Source organism: Amblyraja radiata, chromosome 2, assembly GCF_010909765.2.
Source record: "Amblyraja radiata isolate CabotCenter1 chromosome 2, sAmbRad1.1.pri, whole genome shotgun sequence".
Classification (NCBI taxonomy): Eukaryota; Metazoa; Chordata; class Chondrichthyes; order Rajiformes; family Rajidae; genus Amblyraja; species Amblyraja radiata.
The window spans coordinates 124,710,875-124,736,677 of NC_045957.1; the positions used below are offsets into that span (position 1 = coordinate 124,710,875).

The 25,803-nt window shown below is 45.7% G+C and overlaps 1 protein-coding gene across 1 annotated transcript in view; it reads left to right on the plus strand.

The window, feature by feature from the left end:
* ulk4 (unc-51 like kinase 4) overlaps positions 1-25,803 on the plus strand; it is a 324,061-nt gene that overhangs the window by 180,228 nt on the left and 118,030 nt on the right. The window contains exons 28-30 of the mRNA XM_033015040.1: positions 2,973-3,024; positions 3,132-3,276; positions 10,228-10,320. Of these exons, the coding sequence (XP_032870931.1) occupies positions 2,973-3,024; positions 3,132-3,276; positions 10,228-10,320 (290 nt within the window). The remainder of the gene's footprint in view (positions 1-2,972; positions 3,025-3,131; positions 3,277-10,227; positions 10,321-25,803) is intronic.

Below are 25,803 nucleotides of genomic sequence, written 5' to 3' on the forward strand. Positions count from 1 at the left end.
CAGCTTTTGGCCCTCTGCCAAAATAATCATTTATCAAAGTGGCACTTTGACCTCGTGAGAGTTCTCTCATTCACTGTCAGAGTAAACGCACAATTTCTGTTTTTCATAAGAATCCGGAGACAAATAAAATTATTGACAGTAATTCACTCGATAATGAAGTACGTGCTCTCATGCAGCCCAGACCATCACACAAACCAACCTCCCTTCCATTGACTCCATTTATACCTCACGCTGCCTCGGCAAGGCCAGCAGCATAATCTTCTCCCCTCTCCCATCAGGCAAAAGCTACAGAAGTGTGAAAACGCACACCTCCAGATTCAGGGACAGTTTCTTCCCAGCTGTTATCAGGCATCCTACCAGAGAGCAGTCCTGAACTACTATCTATCTCATTGGTGACCATCGGACTATCCTTGATCAGACTTTGCTGGCTTTAACTTGCACTAAACGTTATTCTTTTATCATGTACATATATATTGTAAATGGCTCGATTGTAATCATGTATTGTCTTTCCTCTGACTGGATAGCAGGCAACAAAAGCTTTACACTGTACCTCTAAACTCAACTAGTATACTTTCCCAAGCCATAGAATGTTTTGTTCTTAGCTGTGGTGGAGTTTCCAAAGGACCCAGTGGCACGTCTTAAGAAGGGTCTTGTCCCGAAACGTCACCCATTCCTTCTCTCCAGAGATGCTGCCTGTCCCGCTGAGTTACTCCAGCATTTTGTGTCTATCTTTAGTTGCATGAGGGGATAGTCAATACTCTGCTCATCATTGCAATGCTGCAGCACTCATGATTTTTCTGTTTTCTGTTTGTTTACTTTTTATTTTATCATTTTCTTTTTAAAATTCATTCATCAATCTTGCTCCTCATCGCTTAAAAATAAAGTGCTGGAGGAACTTGGCAGATGAAGTTCAGAGGGATCTGGGAATAACCGTGCATAGTTCCTTGAAGGTGGAATCTCATATAGATAGGGTGGTAAAGAAAGCTTTTGGTATGCTAGCCTTTATAAATCAGAGTATTGAGTATAGAAGCTGGGATGTAATGTTAAAATTGTACAAGGCATTGGTGAGACCAAATCTGGAGTATGGTGTACAATTTTGGTCGCCCAATTATAGGAAGGATGTCAACAAAATAGAGAGAGTACAGAGGAGATTTACTAGAATGTTGCCTGGGTTTCAACAACTAAGTTACAGAGAAAGGTTGAATAAGTTAGGTCTTTATTCTCTGGAACGCAGAAGGTTAAGGGGGGACTTGATAGAGGTCTTTAAAATGATGAGAGGGATAGACAGAGTTGATGTGGACAAGCTTTTCCCTTTGAGAATAGGGAAGATTCAAACAAGAGGACATGACTTCAGAATTAAGGGACAGAAGTTTAGGGGTAACATGAGGGGGAACTTCTTTACTCAGAGAGTGGTAGCGGTGTGGAATGAGCTTCCAGTGGAAGTGGTGGAGGCAGGTTCGATGGTATCATTTAAAAATAAATTGGATAGGCATATGGATGAGAAGGGAATGGAGGGTTATGGTATGAGTGCAGGAAGGTGGAACTAAGGGAAAATAATTGTTCGGCACGGACTTGTAGGGCCGAGATGGCCTGTTTCCGTGCTGTAATTGTTATATGGTTATTTGGTTATATGGTTAAGTCTCGGGTTGTGACCCTGCTTCAGTCTGAAGACCCAAATTGTCATTGTCCATTACATCTACAAATGCTGCCTGTCCCACTGAGTTCCTCCAGCACTTTGTGTCTTGCTCATGATTCCAATATCTGCAGTTCCCTGTGTCATCTCATTCCTTAAGTTGTGTTTTATTTTACTTATTGCATCTTACATGCAAATCCAGTTATTGTCTTTTAGATTTCTTTAGTTTAGTTTAGTTTAGAGATACAGCGCGGAAACAGGCCCTTCTGCCCACCGAGTCCACACCGATCAGCAATCCCCTCACATTAACACTATTCTACACACATTAGGGACAATTTTTACATTTTTATACCAAGCCAATTAACCTACAAACCTATACCTCTGGAGTATGGGAGGAAACCAAAGTTCTCAGAGAAAACCCACGCAGTCACAAGGAGATCGTACAAACTCCATACAGACAAGCACCCATAGTCAGAATCAAACCCAGACCTCTGGCGCTGTAAGGCAGCAACTCTACCGCTACGCCATCATGCCCCCTCTTGAAATATTGAATTAGTGTGAATAATTTATTGGTTATTGGCTGCAACCTTCGCTCCATTGACGAACTGTACACTGCAAGGGCCAGGAAGCGAGCGGGTAAGATCATCTCTGACTCCTCTCACCCTGGCCACAAACTCTTTGAATCACTTCCCTCTGGAAGGCGACTCCGGACTGTCAAAGCTGCCACAGCCAGACATAAAAACAGCTTTTTTTCCACGAGTAGTAGCTCTACTCGATAACCAAAAATCTGTAGCCTCCTTTTGCTCTGGTATTTTGTTTCATTCACATGTTTAATCAATAATGTTTTATTATTAATGTTTAATATTTTATGTGTCATTCCTAACTGTCACTGTATGTCATGTTGTCACTTGCAGGCGGAGCACCAAGGCAAATTCCTTGTATGTGAATACTTGGCCAATAAACTTATTAATTCATTCATTCAATAACCTCGTACATCCTCCAAGATGTTTCTGTGCTGTGTGACTATGACTGTGTGTCTGTCACAGAGTGAGTGTTATGGTGTTTGTGATCAAAGGTCTAGAATGGTTTCGGATGTAATCTCCCACCACACAGTTGCTGTGGCACCCATTGTGTCATCTCTGAGTGCGCAGAGACAGCTGTGTGAATCATATCCCAGCACGAGGCAGCACCTTACAGGAAACGAAGAACAGATGAAATTGACCAAGGCAAACATCAAAGTCAAGGCGGATCTATAATGCACTATATTGTAGTAAATACAGCTCTTGAGCTAATGATAGTAAAATGAGCCACTCATTTTCCTTTCATCTCTGTCTTGCAGATTGTGGACTGGGTGCTCCCTCCCCTGGTGTCTCTGGTGCTGGGTCAGAATGGTAAGGACTGTGGAAGAGTGCAGCAGTGATTACATAGTCCATCACCTCAGCCTTGCTATCTCACTCACATTTCCTTGCCTCCTTTACATGTGGCCGTGCCTTTGAAGTGGAGTGGCGGGTCTTTAGCCTGCGCTTGCTGTCGGAGACCACGTCTCTCGTGGCGAACCACGAGGCCACGTCAGGAGAGGAAGAGGAGCACCTCGCTACGAACAACAAGTGGCTGACCCTCATCCGGGAGTCACTGCTACCTCAGTAAGTCAACGCTCCCTCCTCCAACTCCACTCACTTGGGCTCAAGGTGCCAGCTCTGGTCGCCCCTTTGCTGGAGAGAGGTGGAAGTTTTGGAGAGGATGTAAAGCGCGATTACCAGAACGATGCCTGTATTAGGGGTTATATTAGCTACAGGGAGAGTTGGACAGACAATACTGGAGTTCTGAATCTTTTTCCCAGGATGGAAATATCAAATGTCAGAGGGCATAGGTCTCTGATAAGAGGGGCACAGTTTAAAGGGGATATGCAGGGCAGGTTTTTACACTGACATTGGTGAGTGCGGCAAGGTGGCGCAGCAGTAGAGATGCTGCCTTACACCACCAGAGACCCGTGTTCGATCCCGACTACAGGTGCTGTCTGCACGGAGTTTGTACCTTCTCCCCGTGCTCGGTTAGGTTTTCTCCGAGATCTTTGGTTTCCTCCCACGCTCCAAATTCATACAGGTTTGTAGGTTAATTGGCTTGGTATAAATGTAAATTATAGTCCCTAGTGTGTGCAGGATAGTGTTGAAGTGTTGTGGTTGCTGGTCAGTATGGATTCAGTGGACCGAAGGGCCTGTTTCCGCTCTGTATCTCTAAGCTAAATGGAACATGTTGCCGGGGGTGGTGGTTGAGACAGATATGTTAGTGGCATTGGAAAGACTTTAGGATGGGCCCATGGATATGCAGGGAACCATTGAGAGAAAGGAGGGTTGTGTGTAGGTAGATAAGTGATGGTCTTAGCATCATGTTCAGCACAGACATTGTGGGCTGAAGGGCCTATTCCTGTGTTGTACTCTTGTATAGTGCAGTCACATCAACTTTGACGGCAGTTTGGACCACTGCTGCGAAGAGTATCTCAGTGATTTGTAGACAGGGCAAAGTTTAATTGTGCAGTCCACCTGAAAGAGTAGCATGCCAATATTTAACACACAGAGCTGGTGATCAGATGCCCAGAGAGCCGCCAAACTACTGTTAATACTTCTGAGGAAGAGGAGCTGACATTGGCGACTTCTGACATTTTATATTTTAAGGAAGTTAAAAAAAGATGGGATTAAGATTTTCAATAAGTCAGTATTCCCAGTTGTTCTGCCAACCTCTATGATATGTGTATTAAGTCTCTCTGAATAGATAGGAAAGGTTTCGGGGGATGTGGGCTAAACGCATGCAAATGGGACGAGCATAGATGGGGCATCTTGTGGAGTTGGGCCGAAGGGCCTGTTTTCATGCTGTGTGACTATGAATCCTGGGGTTGAAGGATCTGACGATGGACACATCGTGTTGTCATGTTTATTTCATTAGCTATTTTGCAAATTGATTTGTAGATTTTTAATTGCTAGAAAACCCAGTGATCTGATAACTCTAATGAAAAGAGGAAAGTAATTCTGGGTAATTGTAAGACCATGTCAGCGTTTCCATTCCTGTCTTACACAATGGTACTGAGAGTCAGCAGTGAGCAGAGCTACACTTGGTCTGCCCAGCAACACAATGCAAATGAGATAACGTGGGGACAGCACAGTGGCACATCAGTAGAGTTGCTGCCTGACAGCGCCAGGCTCCCGGCTTCACAGGTTCTGTCTGTGTGGAGTTTGCACGTTCTCACAGTGGCACAGCAGTAGAGTTGCTACCTTACAGAGCCAGACACCTGGCATCAATCATCAATACAGCTGTGTGGAGTTTGCACGTTCTCCCCGTGACCGTGTGGGATTTCTCTGTTTCTTTCCCATATTCTAAAGATGTGTGGGTTTGTATGTTAATTGGCTTCTGTAAATTGTCCCTAGTCTGTTGGATAAAACTAGTGTGTGGGTGATTGGGGGTCGGCGCAGACAGTGCGATGAAGGGTCTGTTTCCATGCTATACCTCTAAACTAAACTAAACATCATGGTTTAATGCTCTCCAAAGTTGCATGATACAATATAGAATAATACAGCACAGGAACAGACCCTTCGGCCACTATGTCTGAACATAATGCCAAGACCAACTCTTATCTGCCTGCACATAATCCATATGCATCCATTCCCTGCGTATTGATGTGATTAACAACATTATTTTGTTTAGTGTCATTTAATGTTACAGATTAATTAGTCCCCATAGGTACACAAAAATGGTGGAGAAACTCCGAAACCCTTCTGAAGCGTTGCCTATTTCCTTCACTCCATAGATGCTGCTGCACCCGCTGAGTTTCTCCACCATTTTTGTGTACCTTCGATTTTCCAGCATCTGCAGTTCCCTCTTAAACAATTAGTCCCCATAGTTGCCTTGTCTCCTTGTTACAGACTGTTCATTCTGCTTGCTAAAATGGAATGGGTGGAGACCTCTCATAGAGTCATATATAGAGTCATAGAGTAATACAGTGTGGAAACAGGCCCTTCGGCCCAACTCACCCATACCGGCCAACAATGTCCCAGCTACACCAATCCTACTTGCCTGCGCTTAGTCCATATCCCTCCAAACCTGTCCTATCCATGTGCCTGTCTAACTGTTTCTTAAACGATGGGATAGTCCCAGCCTCGACTAACTCCTCTGGCAGCTTGTTCCATACACCCACCACCCTTTGTGTGACAAAGTTATCCCTCGGATTCCTATTAAATCTTTTCCCCTTCACCTTGAACCTATGTCCTCTGGTCCTCGATTCCCCTAGAGACTCTGTGCATCTACCTGATCTATTCCTCCCATTATTTTGTACACCTGTATAAAATCTCCCCTCATCCTCCTGCGCTCCATGGAATAGAGACCCAGCCTGCTCAACCTTTCCCTGTAGCTCACACCCTCTAGTCCCGGCAAAATCCTTGTAAATCTTTTCTGAACCCTTTCAAACTGGACAATATCTTTCCTATAACATGGTGCCCAGAACTGAACATAATATTCTTTTTTTTTTTTTTTTTTTGTTTGTTAGAAGTAAGTACAATAATGTGGTACCAAAGTACCTAATTTTAGATTAGATTAGCCTTTATTGTCATTCAGACCGAAGTCTGAACGAATTTGCAGCAGTCATACATACAATACAATAAAAAACAACAATAAACGCATATTAACATCCACCACAGTGAGTCCACCCATCTCCTCACTGTGATGGAGGCAAAAGTCTTTAGGTCTGCAGTCTCTTCCCTCCTCTTCTCCCTCTGCGCTGAGGCGATCCCCCACCGGGCGATGTTAAAAACTGTCCCGCGGCTCAATCACCGCGCCCCGGGGTGGTCGAAGCTGCCGCCCACCAGTCTTCTTATTTTTAATTTAATAATAAAACAGGAGTAAGGAAGAAAAGAGTAGAAAAAGAGAAATTATCATAGAGATTGGTGCGTGAGACAGTAAGGTAGCACGAAAGAAGAGAGAAGTACACAAAAAGGTACAGAAGAATGGAGAAAAGAAGGAGAGAGAAAAGAAGAAATATAGAAAGAGAGAGAAAGTAAAGAAGTAAAAAAAAGAACATAATATTCTAAATGCGATCTCACCAACGTCTTATACAAGTGCAACATGACCTCCCAACTGCTATACTCAATACTCTGACTGATCTAGGCCAAAATGCCCAAAGCCTTTTTGACCACCTTATCTACCTGCGACTCCACCTTCAAGGAACCATGCACCTGCACTCCGAGATCCCTCTGCTCGACAACACTCCCCAGAGATTCACTGTGTAGGTCCTGCCCTGGTTCGACATCCCAAAATGCAACATCTCGCACTTCTCTGTATTAAATTCCATCAACCATTCCTCTGCCCACCTGGCCAATCGATCCAGATCCTGCTGCAATTGTTCACAACCATCTTCACTATCTGCAAAACCACTAACTTTTGTATCATCAGCAAACTTGCTAATCGTGCCCTGTATGTTCTCATCCAAATCATTGATGTAGATGACAAACAGTAACGGGCCCAGCACAGAACCCTGAGGCACATCACTAGTCAGAGGCCTCCAGTCTGAGAAGCAACCTTCATCATCACCCTCTGCTTCCTTCCATGGAGCCAATTTGCTATCCATTCAGCTATATCTCCTTGGATCCCATGCGATCTAACCTTCCAGAGCAGCCTACCATGTGGAACCTTGCCGAACGCCTTACTGAAGTCCATGTACACAACATCTACAGCTCTGCCCTCATCAACCTTTTTTGTCACATCTTCAAAAAAAAGAATCAGATTTGTGAGACACGACCTCCTACGTACAAATCCATGCTGACTATCCCTAATCAGCCCTTGCCCATCCAAATGCCTGTATATCCTATCCCTTAGAATACCCTCCAGTAACTTACCAGATGTTAAGCTCACCGGCCTATAGTTCGCAGCATTTTCCCTGCAGCCCTTCTTGAAAAGGAGCACAACATTTGCCACCCTCCAGTCCTGCGGCACCTCTCCTGTATTTAAGGACGACTCGTAAATTTCAACCAGGGCTCCCGCAATTTCCTCTAGTTTCCCGTAATGTCCTTGGATATATCTGATCAGGCCCTGGAGATTTGTCTACCTTCAAACACGACAGTACCTTCAGTGCTTCTTCGACAGTAACCCTGACTGTTCTCAAGATACTTCCAGTGACTGCTCCAATCTCCTCCGTCCCACAGTCTTTCTCCTGGGTAACTACAGAGGAGGTCGGCAGAGGAGCGGTAGGTGAAGGAGCGAGTGCAGGGATTAGCTGCAGAAGATTCAGGAGCACAGTAGACACTAAATGCTGGAGCAACTCAGCGGGACAGGCAGCATCTCTGGAGAGAAGGAATGGGTCACGTTTTGGTTCGAGACCCTTCTTCAGACGTCTCGACCCGAAATGTCACACATTCCTTCTCTCCAGAGATGCTGCCTGTCCCGCAGAGTTACTCCAGCATTTTGTGTCTACCTTCGTTTTAAACTAGCATCTACAGTTCCTTCCTACACATGTTGATCCAGGAGCACACTGGGTCCAGTCAGCTCAGAAGAAGGTCCAGGCCATTTGATTGCAGCGGTGTAAATGACACAAGGCAGGGCAGCGGACCAACTGAATGACCCTCCCGGCAAACTGGTGGGGCTGCCAGTTATGAAGTGGGCCATTGTTAGCAGCAGCAAGGTCTGGTTGTCAGCACACACCGAACGTCGACAGACCTGACCTTGCTATTTAAAATTACATTTCAAATGTAATTCTTACTTTAGGCCTGCTCAGCCCCACAAACTCCACAGAAAACAGAGGGATCTGTATCTGACAGCACATCTGTATCTGTTATCAGGCTTCTGAACAATAGACAATAGGTGCAGGAGTAGGCCATTCGGCCCTTCGAGCCAGCACCACCATTCAATGTGATCATAGCTGATCATCCACAATCAGTACCCCGTTCCTGCCTTCTCTCCATATCTCCTGACCGCTATCTTTAAGAGCCCTATCTAGCTCTATCTTGAAAGTATCCAGAGAACCGGCCTCCACCACCCTCTGGCAGAGAATTCCACAGACTCACAACTCTGTGTGAAAAACCTCTACCCCACTGCGGACATTGGACTTTGTCTCTGGAACTGATGTGCCACAATGCTGAGAACTATATTCTGCACTCTGTATCTTCAATCTATTCATAGATTCAAAGAGATTCATAGAGATGCATGCAAACAGCATGCAAACAGGCCCTTCGGCCCAACTCGTCCATGCCAACCAAGATGCCCCATTCTGTGCTAATTCCATTTGCCTCCATTCGTCCCACATGAAGTCATAGAGTCACACAATGTGGAAACAGGCCCTACAGCTCAACCTGCCCACACTGGCCAACATGCCCCATCTACAGTAGTCCCACCTGACCTACGGTTTACAATTAAAGCCAGATGTTACAAGAGTAAAGTAAGCAAATAACACTTCTTATCAAATATTGTAACTCTCTTGCACAACTTCAAGCGATGCCAAGTCATACATTCATTTAAAATCTGAGTTCTGTTCAGCTCAATTGAGTTTATTGTCACGTGTACCGAGGTACAGTGAAACGCATTTGTTACGTGCGTGACACGTACGTGCGTGAAACGCATTTGTTACAGTCAGCAGAAAGACAATACATGATTCCAATATTGTACTTGAGTCTGACGATTATATTTATGATTGATCAGATTATCTGATCTGATTGGATAGCAAAAGACAAAGCATTTTATGGTACCTCAGTACATGTGAGAGTAATAACCCTAAATTACGTGGGTATGTCAGTGGTACGTATTGAAATAAACTGGAGTGACTCAGCGGGACAGGCAGAGAACCAGAGGACATAGGTTTAAGATGAAGGGGAAAATATTGAATAAGAATCTGAGGAGTAACTGCCAGAGGAGGTAGTTGAGGCTGGGACTATCCCAACGTTTAGGAAACAGTTATACAGGAACATGGATGGGACAGGTTTAGCGGGAAATGGGCTAAACGCAGCCATATGGGACTAGTGTAGCTGGGACATGTTGGTTGGTGTGGGAAAGTTGGGCCGAAGTCACATGCCCACTTTTGGCCCATATCTCTCGAAACATTTCCTATGCATGTACCTGTGCAAATGTCTTAAATGTTGTTACAGTACCCGCCTCAACTACCTCCTCTGGCAGCTCGTTCCATACACGCACCACCCACTGAGTGAGGGTGCCCCTCACATTTGTATTAAATCTCCTCCCTCTCACCCTGAACCTTGATTCCCCTACTCTGCGATTTTGTACACCGGTGATTTATCGCTGGCAGCCAAGAGATTACACTGAGCATCTTCCTGGTAAACACTGGCCAAAATGGTCAAACATCTCTGCTGTAGGGAAGGTACCATTAGAGTGGAGACAATGCAGATAAGATGTACATGGATGTTGTCAAGGGTCCTGCTATAGGGACAGGCTGGGCAGGCTGGGTATGAAAGGTTTAGTGGGAAATGGGCTAAATGTGGGCAAATTGGACAATCTTCCATGGGGCATCTGGATCGGAATGGACGAGTTGGGCCGTGCTGTCTGACTCTGACAATCTGTGAAGATACTCTTGTCCCAAACTACTGAAGATTTTCTTTTTATTTCAGTTATGAGCAGATCTTGATGGAACCTGATCCGGTGCCACTCTATGCCCTGAAGCTGCTCGTCACCCTCACTGACTACAGCCCTCTCTTCATAAGGTACGTTATTATAGATTACTCTTTATAAAGTAGGTTATTGTTATATATTATCTTTATAAGGAAGTTGGAGCAAGTTTGCTGCTGGTTACTTGTAAGTACCAGGACTGCATTGCGAATGCCGCCTGTCTGCTGTGTCACTGGGAATATGGGACAACTCCACCCTTGGAGTCTCTTCAACCAACTCATCTAATCATCGTTGAGCCACTTCAACCCTTATCCCTTCAATGGTTCAATGGCTTCCTTATTGTCACGTGTACAGACATACCTTCAGATGCTTGTTCTGCCTGCGATCTGCAGGGCAGCACAGTGGCGCAGCAGTTGGTCCAGAGACGGGGGTTCAATCCTGACTGCGCGATCTCCCCGTGACTTGCATGGGTTTCCTCCGGGTGTTACAGTGGCCTTGACAAGGCCAGCAGCATAATCAAGGACCAGTCGCACCCTGGGCACTCCCTCTTCTCCCCTCTCCCATCAAGGCGAAAGGTACAGAAGTGTGAAAACGCACACCTCCAGATTCAGGGACAGTTTCATCCCAGTTGGGTATCAGGCAACTGAACCATCCTATCACCAACTAGAGAGTGGTCCAATAGCTCAGTACACGTGACAATACACTAAACTAAACAATTGGGCTAGCAAAGATGGGGCATGTTGGTTGGCATGGACAAGTTGGGCCGAAGAGCCTGTTTCTGTGCTGTTTATGAGAAACAAAGATAGGGTAGACAGTCAGAAACTTTTTCCCAGTGTGGAAGGTCATAAGTGATAAGGTCATAAGTGATAGGAGTAGAATTAGGCCATTTGGCCCATCAAGTCTACTCCACCATTCAATCGTGGCTGATCTATCTTCCCCTCTTCACCCCATTCTCCTGCCTTCTCCACATAATCTCTGATACCCGCACTAATCAAGTATCTATCTATCTCTGCGTTAAAAATATCCACTGATTTGGAATTCACAGCCGTCTGTGGCAAAGAATTCCACAGATTCACCACCCTCTGACTGAAGACATTTCTCCTCATCTCTTTCTTAAAAGAACGTCCTTTAATTCTGAGGTTATGACCTCTAGTCCTAGACTCTCCCACAAGTGGAAACATCCTCTCCACATCCACTCTATCCAAGCCTTTCACTATTCTGTATGTTTCAATGAGGTCCCCCCTCATTCTTCTAAACTCCAGCGAGTACAGGCCCAGTGCCATCAAACGCTCATCGTAGGTTATTCATTCCTGGGATCATTCTTGTAAACCTCCTCTGGACCCTCTCCAGCCCACACATCCATCCTCAGATATGGAAATATCAAAAACTAGTGGGCAGAGGTGTAAGGTGAGAGGGGCAAAGTTGAAAGGAGATGTGTGGGGCAAGTTTTTATACAGAGAATGGAGAATCCTGGGAGGTGCTGCCAGGGGAGGTGGTAGAGGCAGATACAACAGTATTTAATTTTGACAGGTAAGTGAACAGGGATATCACTTGGCATCATGGTCAGCACAGAAATTGTGGGCTGAAGGGGCTGTTCATGTTGTACTGCTCCATAAACTTCCTTCTATGTTCTAATTCCCTCCCTGAACTTTCAGTTTGTTAAAAGGTACTCCTTAAAATATATCTTCCCCATTGCCTCTTTGTGGCTCAGTTTGTGATCAGTGGCCCACATGTCTTTGAAGACACAGTTAGTGATTACTTTTTAAAATGGAATAGACCCTAGGGCCTCTGTTATATTCATGAGAGTAAAGAGAGAGTACTGAAAACTTTTGAATGTAAGTTGATGTGATGAGCCTCCTGGGGTCACCCAGTGATGTGTGTGAGTTGTGTCACGCTGACATATTAAAGTAAGGAAAACCAACGGCCCCACGAGTGATGAATCTTTTCATCTGTTTCACCCAGAAATGTGAGATGTCATGAAAGAGGAAGGAGTGATTTTTCAGGTCACTTCTCCGCTTCTGATGCTCCAGGGAAAACAACCCACGTTTGTGCACAATAAACACAAAGTGCTGGAGTAACTCTGGAGATCACGGACGGGGATCTGATGGAGTAGGGGGGAGATAGAGAGGTGGGGGTGGGACAAAGCCTGGCAAGTGATGGGTGAATACAGGTGAGGGGGGAGTGATTGGTAGATGGGTGGAGTATGTGACAAGATGAAAAGGAGACAAAAGGGTGTCAGATATAGAGAGAAGAAGAGTGAAATGAAAAGCTGGAGGGATTGACACAGGAAGAAGGGGACGGGGCAAGTCGGGGAGGATCGTTGGAACAATGGGTGCGCATCAAAGGAATACTCTCTGATTTTAGTTCAGAGATACAGCGCGGAAACAGTCCCTTCACCCCACTGAGTTCACACCAACCAGAGATCCCCGTACACTAGTTTAGTTTAGAGATACAGCGCGGAAACAGTCCCTTCACCCCACTGAGTTCACACCAACCACAGATCCCCGTACACTAGTTTAGTTTAGAGATACAGTGCGGAAACAGGCCCTTCGGCCCACCGACTCCGCGCTGACCAGCGATCCCCATACACTAGTACTATCCTACACACTAGGGATCATTTATAATTTTGCCGAAACCAATTAACCTACAAAATGTACGTCTTTGGAGTGCGGGAGGAAACCAAAGCACCTGGAGAAAACCCATGCGGTCACAAGGAGAACGTACAAACTCCTTACAGACAGCACCCATAGTCATGATCATACCCAGGTCTCTACTGCTGCCCTGATCCTGGACATTACTTTGGCTGAACAGTTACTGTCAAAGACGTCTCAGTATTCATCCACGGATTGAAGTTTTTAAAAATATTTATTTTGTTGGAAACAATTGTACAAAGAGAAAGTAATCGACATGACAGTTATACAATTTTCATACTGCTTCAATTTTAACATTTTATAAACTAATAACTAAATCGGAAAAAGGGAAAAAGGAAAAAAGGGAAAGAAAGAAGAAAAGAAAAAGAAAAGAAAGAATTTTGAGAAAGTCACGAAAAAGAAAAAAGAAAAACCCCAGAACTAACGCAGAAATGAAAGTAGCGGAGATATATCCCACTGCCCTTCCATACGCCCGCTCACCCGACCCTAGCGTCGGTTTTGAGTTTGTGTTCAACCATTATGTTGTTGAAGAAATTCAATGAAAGGAGACCATATTTTGGAAAATTGATCTGGTTTGTCAGTCAAGACAAGCCTTATTTTTTCTAGATGTATTGTCCACGGATTGAGGTTGTACACCTGTGTGTGAGACATAAAAGACAAAACAACCTTTATTGAAGTATAGAAAGTAGATCACAGTTGTGTTAAATAATTACAGCAGGCTGACACCTCAAAGTTCAGTTTGGGGTTTATTTTGTTACTTGTCCTTTGCACCTGCTTGCCTGATTTATAGTCTCAATAGGAATCAACTTTCAGACCAGGTCCAAGTTTAATATTGTCATGTGCACTAATGTATCCAATCAGATAATACACAGATACATTTGAGCCAAACTCACGTACGATAGATAGAGCAATAACACACACCTCCAGATTATGGGGCCACCATCAGGCAACTGAACCGTCCTCTCAACAACTAGAGAGCCGCGCTGAGCTGCTATCTACCTCATTGGAGACCCTTGGACTATCTATCATTGGACTTTACTGGACTTTATCTTGCACAAAACGTTATTCCCCTTATCCTGTCTCTACTGTGGGTGGCTCAATTATAATCATGTATTGTCTTTCCACGGACTGGTTAGCTCACAACAAAAGCTTTTCACTGTACCTCAGTACGCGCGACAATAAACTAAAGTAAACTAAATGAGATACAGAGTGCTGAATAAAGTTATAGAGTTGTAGAGTCGTACAATGTAGTAACAGGCTTCAACTTGCCCACGTTCTCAGCAGCTGTGCACTGTTTTAAATGGCACGTGCAGGTGGACATTACTGGAGGCAAGTACTGGCCGTGTGTTCCAGCTGCACTTTGCCCCTTCCACCCCATAATATAATGACTAGAGTGATAGTCACAGAGCTGTACAGCATGGAAACAGCCTTGTCCATGTAAGCGACTAGTCTCAAACGGCAGCATTTGTCTCATATTCCTCTAAACCCTTCCTATCCATATATCTGTCCAAATGTATTTTAAAAGTGACAATAAACTAAACTGCTCATAATCTTGTACACCTCAATAAGCCCCCTACACTCCAATGAAAAAATGTCCCAGTCTATCCAACTCTCCCTAAAACAAGTCCACAAGTTCAGGTAACATCCTGGTGAATCTATTCTGCACTATTCTTTCCAACTTAATAACATTCTTCTTGCAGCTGTGTGACCAGAACTGCAACCGTACTCCAAGTGTGGAGAATCGGATTTGTGAGACACAATTTCTCATTCACAAACCCAACCCGAATATCCCTAATCAGTCTGTGCCGATCCAAATAGACAATAGGTGCAGGAGTAGGTCATTCGGCCCTTCAATGTGATCATGGCTGATCATCCACAATCAGTACCCCGTTCCTGCCTTCTTCCCATATCCCCTGACTCCGTTATTTTTAAGAGCCCTCTCTAGCTCTCTCTTGAAAGTATCCAGAGAACCCGCCTCCACTGCCCTCTGACGCAGAGAATTCCACAGACTCTGTGAGAAAAAGTGTTTCCTCGTTTCCGTTCTAAATGGCTTACTCCTTATTCTTAAACTGTAGGCCCTGGTTCTGGACTCCCCCAACATCGGGAACATGTTTCCTGCCTCTAGCGTGTCCAAGCCCTGAACAATCTGATATGTTTCAATGAGATACCCTCTCATCCTTCTAAACTCCAGCGTGTACAAGCCCAGCAAATGCCCGCAGATCATGTGAATCCCCTCCAAGGACTGATGCCAGGCTCACCGGCCCATATTTGTCTGGCTTGTCCTCGCTGCCCTTCATATATAATAACGGTACAACGTTAGCCCCCCCTCCAGCCTCTGCAACTTCACACGTGGCTAACAACCATGCAAGTATCTCCACACCTTCCTCCCTGACTTCCCATGGGCTCCGTGATGCACTTGGTCATTGCTGGGCATTTAGCCATCTTCATGGGCTTTAGAGGATGGTAATCAGTATATGGTGTAAGACCTCACAACTCCCATGCCTCAAATCTGTCGCATTCCCACTAAAAACAGATGGTAAATATTCATTCCATAACTCCCCCATCTCTTGTGGCTCTACACAATGACAGCTATGGTAATATTTTAAGTACTATTCTTTCCCTTGCCATCTTTTTACTTTAAATATACCTGTAGATTTTCTTTGACCTTGTCTGCCAGCTCCGGTTCATAATCCTCTATTTGCCCCCCTGATGACCTCCTCAAGAGAACTCCTATACTCGTGGCAGGATTCACTTCATCCCAACTATTTCAGTTAGACACATGCCTCTTTTTTTCTGACCAGAGTCTCAACATCCCTCTTCAATCAGTGTTACATAGAAACATAGAAAATAGGTGCAGGAGGAGGCCATTCGGCCCTTCGAGCCAGCACCGCCATTCATTGTGATCATGGCTGATTGTCCCCTATCAATGAGATCCGGAAACTTGGCAGCCTTGCCTCGCACCCTGAAAGGAGCATCTTCTCCAAGACATTCCCCATCATGTACAGGGTTTGGACAAAGTAAAATCAGAACATAGAACAGTACAGCACACGAACCGGCCCTTCAGCCCACAATGTCTGTGCCCAATATATTAAATGTGTCCAAGAAAGCTTCCTTGACCAATATATAGAGGGTCCTAACAGAAAGAGTGCCACACTGGACCTCCACCGGCCCCTCTCCCAATCCCACCTTGCCCCCTCCTCTGTCGGCTTGCCCATTGTCCTTCACCCTCCTCGCTCCACCAATCACCGTGACCTCTTCTTACCCCTCCTTTCTCTTTGTACCAGCTATCTCCCCCCCACCCTCAGCTAGAGAGGTTTGTTCCAGCTATCTCCCCCCCACCCTCAGCTAGAGAGGTTTGTACCAGCTATCTCCCCCCCACTCTCAGCTAGAGAGGTTTGTTCCAGCTATCTCCCCCCCCCCCACCCTCAGCTAGAGAGGTTTGTTCCAGCTATCTCCCCCCCACCCTCAGCTAGAGAGGTTTGTACCAGCTATCTCCCCTCCACCCTCAGCAAGAGAGGTTTGTACCAGCTATCTCCCCCCCACTCTCAGCTAGAGAGGTTTGTACCAGCTATCTCCCCTCCACTCTCAGTCGTGATGCAGGGTCTCTGCCCGAACCATTCTGTTCTGCCCACAGGTGCTGATCGACCCGATGAGTTCCTCCAGGAGATTGTTTTGTTAATTGAAAGGCAGCATGGAAACAGGCCCTTCAGCCCACCGAGTCCATGCCGACCATTGATCACCCATTCACACTAGTTCTATGTTATTCCACTTTCTTATCCACTCCCTACACACTAGGGGCAATCTACAGAGGGCAAATTAATTTATAAACTGCACGTCTTTTGAATGTGGGAGGAAACTGGAGCATCTGGAGGCAACCCATGCTGTCACAGGGGGAACGTACAAACTCCACACAGACAGCATCTGAAGTCAGGTTCGTAGCCAGGTCTCTGGTGTTGTGAAGTAGTGACACTACCCGCTGCACCACTGTGCCACCCCTTTTGTTCTTCCTTGGTTCCAGTTAGTTCTGCCAAAAATATTCACATTCAATACAATCAACACCGTAACAGATTTCTGTCAAATCTTGCAATATTCCACAAAACAACTCTGTGATTTATCTTCCATTTGTTGTCAGAGTCAGTGTTTGTATCAAAGATTATAGAGGAATTTCTATATCTATATTACTAAAACTCTGTTCTTGACCGGTTTTGGCTTTCTGTGCTGCGGTTTACGAGAGTACGCCGCCACCTACGGCCGTCATTTTTGGCCACCTCGCTCAGAGCCCCCCTCCGCCGCATGTGTGCCGAGGATTTTTCCCGTCGATGAAAATTGACAGAGATATTAATGTTTTTACAACATTCCCCATTCTCTCTGCTGCCCCTGCTGGAGGGAGGGGGAGGGACTATAAAACCAGGAAGTGGTGTGCCTCAATCAGTCTCTGCAAGTGGTGTGCCTCAATCAGAGCTTTGAATGACACTGACAAATGTCTACAGCACGGTGAGTACCCTTAATTTGGTTTGAAAATGAAAATATGGTTAGAGGTAAAAACGCACTGCCTGCAAATGGTTGTTTGGGTTTGGGTTGAAGTAAAAAGGCACTCTCTCTCCCCCCCCCCCCCCCTCTCCTCTCCCCCCCTTCCCCTCCCTCTCCCCCCCTCCCTCTCCCCCCCTCCCTCTCCTCCCCTCCCTCTCCTCTCCCCCCTCCCTCTCCTCTCCTCCTCTCCTCTCCCCCCCTGTCCTCTCCTCCCCCCCCTCCTCTCCTCTCCCCCCCTCCTCTCCTTCCCCCCCCCCCTCCTCTCCCCCCCTCCTCTTCCCCCTCTCCTCTCCCCCCCTCTCCTCTCCCCCCCTCTCCTCTCCCCCCCTCTCCTCTCCCCCCCTCTCCTCTCCCCCCCTCTCCTCTCCCCCCCCTCCTCTCCCCCCCCTCTCCTCCCCTCTCCTCTCCCCCCCCTCCTCTCCCCCCCCTCTCCTCTCCCCTCTCCTCTCCCCCCCCTCCTCTCCCCCCCTCTCCTCCCCCCCCTCTCTCCCCTCTCTCTCCCCCCCCTCTCCTCCCCCCTCTCTCCTCCCCCCCTCTCTCCCTCTCTCTCTCTCTCCCCCCTCCTCCCCTCCATTAGCGTGAGTACGGGAGGGGGGGGGTAGTTAGTGTGTGATGCTGCATGCCGCCTCCCCCCCCACAACCGCACGTTGGGGGAACAGACCCAACGGGTCTGCACTTGGTCTAGTATCTTCTATAATCCTCTATAATCTTTGGTTTGTATCTCATCAATCCGTTACATTGTGGATAGTGTGTAGTTTCAATCCATTTTCTGATTTGAGCAAAGGAGAACTAAACACAAATAGTAACACTTCAGCCAACACCAGGTCACATTACCATGTAACTGTTTAAAGTGATAAATAGACTGGAGCATGTGAACAGGATGAAGGAACACTAACACAGTGACATCAAGTGGTGGGAGATGGCTTTGTGTCTAGTTTCACTCACCCTTTCTGCAGGGCTACTCTGCGATGGGTTTTGTTCACCAGGGTAAATTTATTGGACCACTAACTTTATCTCTTAGAGCTGATTCATAGCTGCAATGATGAAAGATTGGGCCATTGACATTGCCTTTGGCTGCAATGTGTCTTGGTGAGAGAGATAGTGTTGACAGTCAGCATCTATTTCCCAGGATGGGAAAATCAAATACTAGAGGGTCTAGCTTTAAGGCAAGAGGAGGCAACGTTTAAAGGAGATGTCTGAGGCAAGTTTTGTTTATACAGAGAGTGGTGAGTACCTGGGACGTATTGCCTGGGGTGGTGGTGTAGGCAGATATATGAGTGACATTGAAAAGACTTTTGGATAGGAGCATGGAATGGAGGGATATGGGTTATGTGCAGGTAGGTAAGAGTTGGGCTTGGCATTCTGTTCGGCACAAACATTATGGGCCGAAGGGCCTGGCCATGTGCTGTACTGATGTTCCATGTTCTATGAGATTGGCGACCATAGGATGCTCATGGGGGTTACAAAATAAAATAAGCTTGAGCCTGTTGGCAAATGTTCCTGTTTAAGGCTAACATTTTCCTAAAACAAGACGATAAACTACATGAGCCCTTGATTCCAAGGCATTGCAGGAACTATTGTTTGATTTTGGATTATTGGATGGTTCGACTGCCCCGACCGCGGGAGAACAAGAGGAAGAAGATTGAACTTTATTGCCTTCCATCACAGTGAGGAATGTGGAATCCACTGTGGTGGATGTTTATGTTAACTTAATTGGTGCATGTGACAATAATCTGACCTTGAAACCTTGATTTTCATACGTTGAGAAGTGATAGGAGCAGAATTAGGCCATTGAGCTCATTATCTTAACCCCAATCTCCTGCCTTCTGCACAGAAGCCCAGACAGCCACCCTTATGAATCAAGGTTATGCCATGAATACCACTGCACTATAAAGGAGATGACTTCCAGACTTAAACATGACATGGATCTTGTGATTGGAGATACAAGGAACTGTTGATGTTGAAATCTTGAGCAAAACACAAAGTGCTGGTGGAACTCAGCAGGTCAGGCAGAATCTGTCGAGGGAATGGACAGATGACCTTTCAGGTTGAGACCCTTCTTCAGACTGATTATACCTCCTCCCCCAACACCGTCTCAGGACCCTGACAGTCCTTTCAGGTGAGGCAGAGGTTCACTTGCACCTCCTCCAACCTCATCTACTGTATCCGCTGTTCCAGGTGTGGATTCCTATATATCGGTGAGTCCAAGCGCAGAGTGGACAATCATTCCTCGATCATCGGTACTTTGCACACCTTGCATGCTCTTTGTACCCTTCCATATCTCTAGTTTCCCTCTCCCCTGACTCTCAATCTGAAGACGGATCTTGATCCAAGACGTCACCCATTCCTCTCCAGAGATGCTGCCTGACCCGATGAGTTACTCTAGCATTTTGCGTTGATTACGTTGGTCGTCAAGAAATAGTCATAAAGTCATACAGCATGGAAACTGGTCATATGCCCCAACATGCCTACTCTAACCCCGATGCCCCATCTACGCTAATACTGCCTTTAGCCCTTATCCCTCTAGACCTTTCCTATCCCTGCACCTGTCCAAATGTCTTTTAAATGTTAATATAGTAATATCCATAATTGTGTCCACTGAAATATTCTCTACTTGAGGAAGATCTGGAGCCTATCACAGCTTAACACTGTCCCAATGTGTCTTCCAGCATATAAAGAACCTGTAATTGAAGACATGGTTGTAACCATGTTAATACCGGTTAGAAGAAAAATATTGGTTGGAGGCCAGGTCTTTGGGTATATTTAAAGAGGAGATTGATAGGTTCTTGATTAGTTTTGGGCAGCATATCTAAGGAAGGATGTGCTCGCTCTGGAGAGGGTCCAGAGGAGGTTTACAAGAATGATCCCAGGAATGAGTGGGTTAACATATGATGAGCAGTTGACGGCACTGGGCCTGTACTCGCTGGAGTTTAGAAGAATGAGGGGGAACCTCATTGAAACATACAGAATAGTGAAAGGCTTGGATAGAGTGGATATGGAGAGGATGTTTCCACTCGTGGGAGAGTCTAGGACCAGAGAGTCATTGCCTCAAAATTAAAGGATGTTCTTTTAGGAAGGAGATGAGGATGAATTTCTTTAGTCAAAGGGTGGTGAATCTGTGGAATTCTCTGCTACAGAAGGCTGTGGAGGCCTTCTATGTTTTTTTGTTAATGTGGCGATTGATAGATTATTGATTAGTACGGGTGTCAGGGATTATGGGGAGAAGGCAGGAGAATGGGTTTGAGAAGGAAACATAGATAGGCCATGATTGAATGGTGGAGTAAACTTGAGGGGCCGAATGGCTTATAACATGAACATGAGGAAAAGTATCAAAGGTTATGGGAAGGCAGGAGAATGAGGTTGAGAGGGAAAGATAGATCAGCCGTGATTGATTGGCAGAGTATACTCGCTAGGCCGAATGGCCTCATTCTGCTCCTATGCCTTATTAACCTATGAAAATGTTGGTTAATATAAAAAGCATTTTCTTACCAAGCAATCTTAGTTGGTGTAAAAAGAGTGTCCAGTCATTAATAACATGAAGTTTCCTGTAGAGAATGCTGTGCAAATAATTTGCAAGTGTTCACAGTAACAGCTTTGGTGACAGCAATGTTAAAGCACACGCACGCACGATAAGACACAGCAGATCGTCTGTGGAATGCAAACAGTGCTCAGTCCTCAAACAATCCCTCGGCTTAAACATCCAGCTATCAGAGATGCTGTTTCCACGGAGATGCCCTTTCAAACCCTATGAATACTCTCCAGTGAGCAGTCGACTCCAGACAAACATTTGGCTGATGGCAGGATAACATTCTCATCTGAACTGCTCCCTGAGCTTCCTGAATGATCAGGGTTTCTCACCCTCCACAACTCTGGAAGCATTGGTAAGAAAATCAACCAAACATTTGGGATTGTAATTTTTCTTCTCCCTCCCAAGTTCCTGGAGTTCCCTGAAAGAATGCGTTTCCAGCTGTCCAGCCCAACTCCCTCTCTGCAGCAGCAGACTGGTATATTCAGCAGATGAGTGAAATGCTTTGTGCTAAGGATGGAATGAGCGAGTGAGTCATTTGTAACATATGCTGCACATTCCACAGCTCCTGGTACTATTCAATTGCTGCTATCTTGTTGCATCTTGTGAAAAAGACAAACTAGTTTATTACAAGAGCTGAAAGCCAATTATGCATAACTGAGGTGGACTTGCAGTGAGAGGGTAATCACTGTCTTCTGTCCACAACAAAGCTCGTTGTCTTTTCATTTGTCTCCTGAGCTGTAAACTATTTCAAAGATAGACACAAAATGCTGGAAAGTTTGTTTCTTTATCATTAGCTTCATAGAAGACAGACAGAGGGTAATGGTGGAGGGCTAGATTTCTCACTGTATTCTGTGGCACGGATCGATGCTGGGACCTCTGCTGTTCATCAAATGTATAAATGAAAATGAAAGTGTTCTCATGAGAAAGTTTGCAGACAGCAAAAATATTAATGGGGTTGTGGAGAGTGAGGATTTAAGTTTATTATTGTCATGTGTATCGATGTTCAGTGAAAAACCTGGTTAGCTATCCAAACAGATCAGATAAACCGTAAATAAATACAATTAAGCCAAACTCCAGTACATTAGGAGGAGCAAAGAGGAAGATACAGAATGCAGAATATAGTTCTCAGCATTGTAGCGCATCAGTTACAGAGAAAAAGTCCAGGACTGTTTGGAGTCTGTAGACTGGGCAATGTTCAGGGACTCGGCAACGGACCTCGATGAATACGCCACAGTCGTTACAGACTTCATAAAGAAATGTGTGGAGGACTGCATCCCTACAGAACCTTCCGAGTGTTTCCCAATCAGAAGCCTTGGATGAACTTTGAGATCCGCACTCTTCTGAAGACCAGACACCAGGCATTCATGTCTGATGATACAGTGGTCTACAAGAAGTCCAGATACAACCTTGGTAAGGACATCAAAATGGCCAAAAGGGACTTCTGCTCCAAGCTGGAGGATGAGACAGATGTTCGGCAGCTGTGGCGGGGCCTGAATGCAATCACCTCCTACAAGGCGAAATCAGGATGTAGCTCGAATGTCGGCGAAACATCACTCCCTGACGAGCTCAATGCATTTTACGCACACTTTGATAGGGAGAATAGAACACCTGCTTTAAAAGGGCATCAATTATACCGGTGCCCAAGAAGAGCAAGGTGACGTGCCTCAATCACTATCGACCAGTGGCACTAACGCCAGTGGTGATGAAGTGCTTTGAGATGTTGATCATGGTGCAAATCAACTCCTACCTCGACAAAAACCTGGACATCCTGCAGTTTGCCTACCACCACAACAGATCAACGATGAATGCGATCTCCCTGGCTCTCCACTCCGCTCTGGACCACTTGGACAACAAAAACTCATATGTCAGGCTGTTATTCATTGATTACAGCTCGGCATTTAATACAATCATCCCCTGCAAGCTGATTACCAAGCTCTCAGATCTGGGTCTCTGCGCATCATTCTGCAATTGGATCCTCGACTTCCTCATTCACAGACCACAGTCTGTTCGAATTGGTGGAAATGGGCCAGCCTCGATAACAATCATCACGGGAGCACCTCAAGGCTGCGTGCTCAGCCCCCTGCTATACTCACTCTATACTCATGACTGCGTAGCCGGTCATAGTGCGAACTCCATCATCAAGTTCACTGACAACACCACTGTTGTGGGATGTATCACTGATGGGGACGAGTCAGAGTATTGAAGAGAGATCGACCGACTGACCAAATGGTGCCAGCACAATAACCTGGCCCTCAACACCAGCAAAACCAAGGAAATGATTGTGGACTTCAGAAGGGGTAGGATGGGGACCCACTGACCAGTTTATATCAATGGGTCGATGGTGGAAAGGGTCAAGAGCTTCAAATTCCTGGGCGTGCACATCTCTGAAGATCTCTCTTGGTCCGAGAACACTGATGCAATTGTAAAGAGAGCACATCAGCGCCTCTACTTCCTGAGAAGATTACGGAGAGTCGGTATGTCAAGGAGGACGCTCTCTAACTTCTACAGGTGCACAGTAGAGGGCATGCTGACCGTTTGCATCGTGGCTTGGTTCGGCAACTTGAGCGCCCTGGAGCGGAAAAGACTACAAAAAGTAATAAACACTGCCCAGTCCATCATCGGCACTGACCTCCCTTCCATCGAGGGGATCTATCGCAGTCGCTGCCACAAAAAGGCTGTGTTTTTTTAAAGTGCTTTAACTGGCTGAACTAATAACAAGGGAATTTGGAAACTTTTGATTCAGAGTCTTGATATGAAATATGTTATGCCTGACCAAAGCTCCATTACTTTGCAAAAGCAGATTTTAAAAATGCAAATGCTTTGTGCAGTGCAAATTCTAGTCAAAATGAGTGGTCTGGTATAACTTTGATAAATCAGCCATGTCAAGTTAGATCAATTTGCAGCAGTCTCGTCTTACAAGCGATCAATGCAAAATACAGTAACGGAATTGCGGGAGGGAGCAGGGGAGCAGAATTGATTGGCCAATGTAGTTAGTTTCATGAGCCCTGCTGGAGCGGTGCACATACTAAGACACAGTTGATAATGTGCAGTCCCAGGGAAACATCTTCTCACTACGACATTCTGTCAAAAACCAGCCCAGCTCACACCAAGCAAAGCAGCTGGCTGCGAACTCAGTGCGGGCTTGGGCAGCCTGAGAGACCGTTTATGTTGGTGAGCAGTGTTAATGAATGGAGATGAAGAGAAATGTCTTTAGTCAGAGGGTTGTGAGTCTCTGGAATTCATTGCCACAGACGGTTGTGGAGGCCAAATCGATGGATATGTTTGGCGGAAATTGATATATTATTGATTTGTACGGGTTATAGGGAGCAGGCAGGAGAATGGGGTTGAGAGGGAAAGATAGAATTGAATGACAGAATGGCCATGATTGATGGGCTGAATGGCCTAATTCTGCTCCTTTAACTTATGAAATGAAGAAATGTGGAGAGGGTGAAGGGTGAAGGGAGGGTGGATCCAGGAGTAGGTTGAGGGTGATCTGGTGGGTGGGTATACTAGTATAGCAGGAGTGGTATGGGATCAGTCACATAGACTCAGCAATCACACAGCCTCTGGCCACCATATCCATCCCACCATCAGGTACACATCCATATTAATACCATTTGCCAGCACTTCATAGCCTTCCATGGCAGACGAATTGAATAACTACTTTGGTTCTGTCTTCACTAAGGAAGACATAAATAATTTGCCGGAAATAGCAGGGGACCGGGGGTCAAATGAGATGGAGGAACTGAGTGAAATCCAGGTTAGCTGGGAAGTGGTGTTAGGTAAATTGAATGTATTAAATGCCAATAAATCCCCAGGGCCAGATAGGCTGCATCCCAGAGTACTTAAGGAAGTAGCCCCAGAAATAGTGGATGCATTAGTGATAATTTTTCAAAACTCTTTAGATTCTGGAGTACTTCCTGAGGATTGGAGAGTAGCTAATGTAACCCCACTTTTTAAAAAGGGAGGGAGCGAGAAAACGGGGAATTACAGACCAGTTAGTCTAACATCGGTAGTGGGGAAACTGCTAGAGTCAGTTATTAAAGATGGGATAGCAGCACATTTGGAAAGTGGTGAAATCATTGGACAAAGTCAGCATGGATTTACGAAAGGTAAATTATGCCTGACGAATCTTATAGAATCTTTTGAGGATGTAACTAGTAGAGTGGATAAGGGAGAACCAGTGGATGTGTTATATCTAGACTTTCAGAAGGCTTTCGACAAGGTCCCACATAAGAGATTAGTATACAAACTTAAAGCACACGGTATTGTGGGTTCAGTATTGATGAGGATAGAGAACTGGCTGGCAGACAGGAAGCAAAGAGTAGGAGTAAACGGGTCCTTTTCAGAATGGCAAGCAGTGACTAATGGGGTACCGCAAGGCTCAGTGCTGGGACCCCAGCTATTTGCAATATATATTAATGATTTGGACGAGGGAATTGAATGCAACATCTCCAAGTTTGCAGATGACATGAAGCTGGGGGGCAGTGTTAGCTGTGAGGAGGATGCTAGGAGGCTGCAAGGTGACGTGGATAGGCTGGGTGAGTGGGCAAATGCATGGCAGATGCAGTATAATGTGGATTTGTGAGGTTATCCACTTTGGTGGCAAAAATAGGAAAGTAGACTTATAATCTGAATGGTGGCCGATTAGGAAAAGGGGAGATGCAACGAGACCTGGGTGTCATGGTACACCAGTCATTGAAAGTAGGCATGCAGGTGCAGCAGGCAGTGAAGAAAGCGAATGGTATGTTAGCATTCATAGCAAAAGGATTTGAGTGTAGGAGCAGGGAGGTTCTACTGCAGTTGTACAGGGTCTTGGTGAGACCACACCTGGAGTATTGCATGCAGTTTTGGTTTCCTAATCTGAG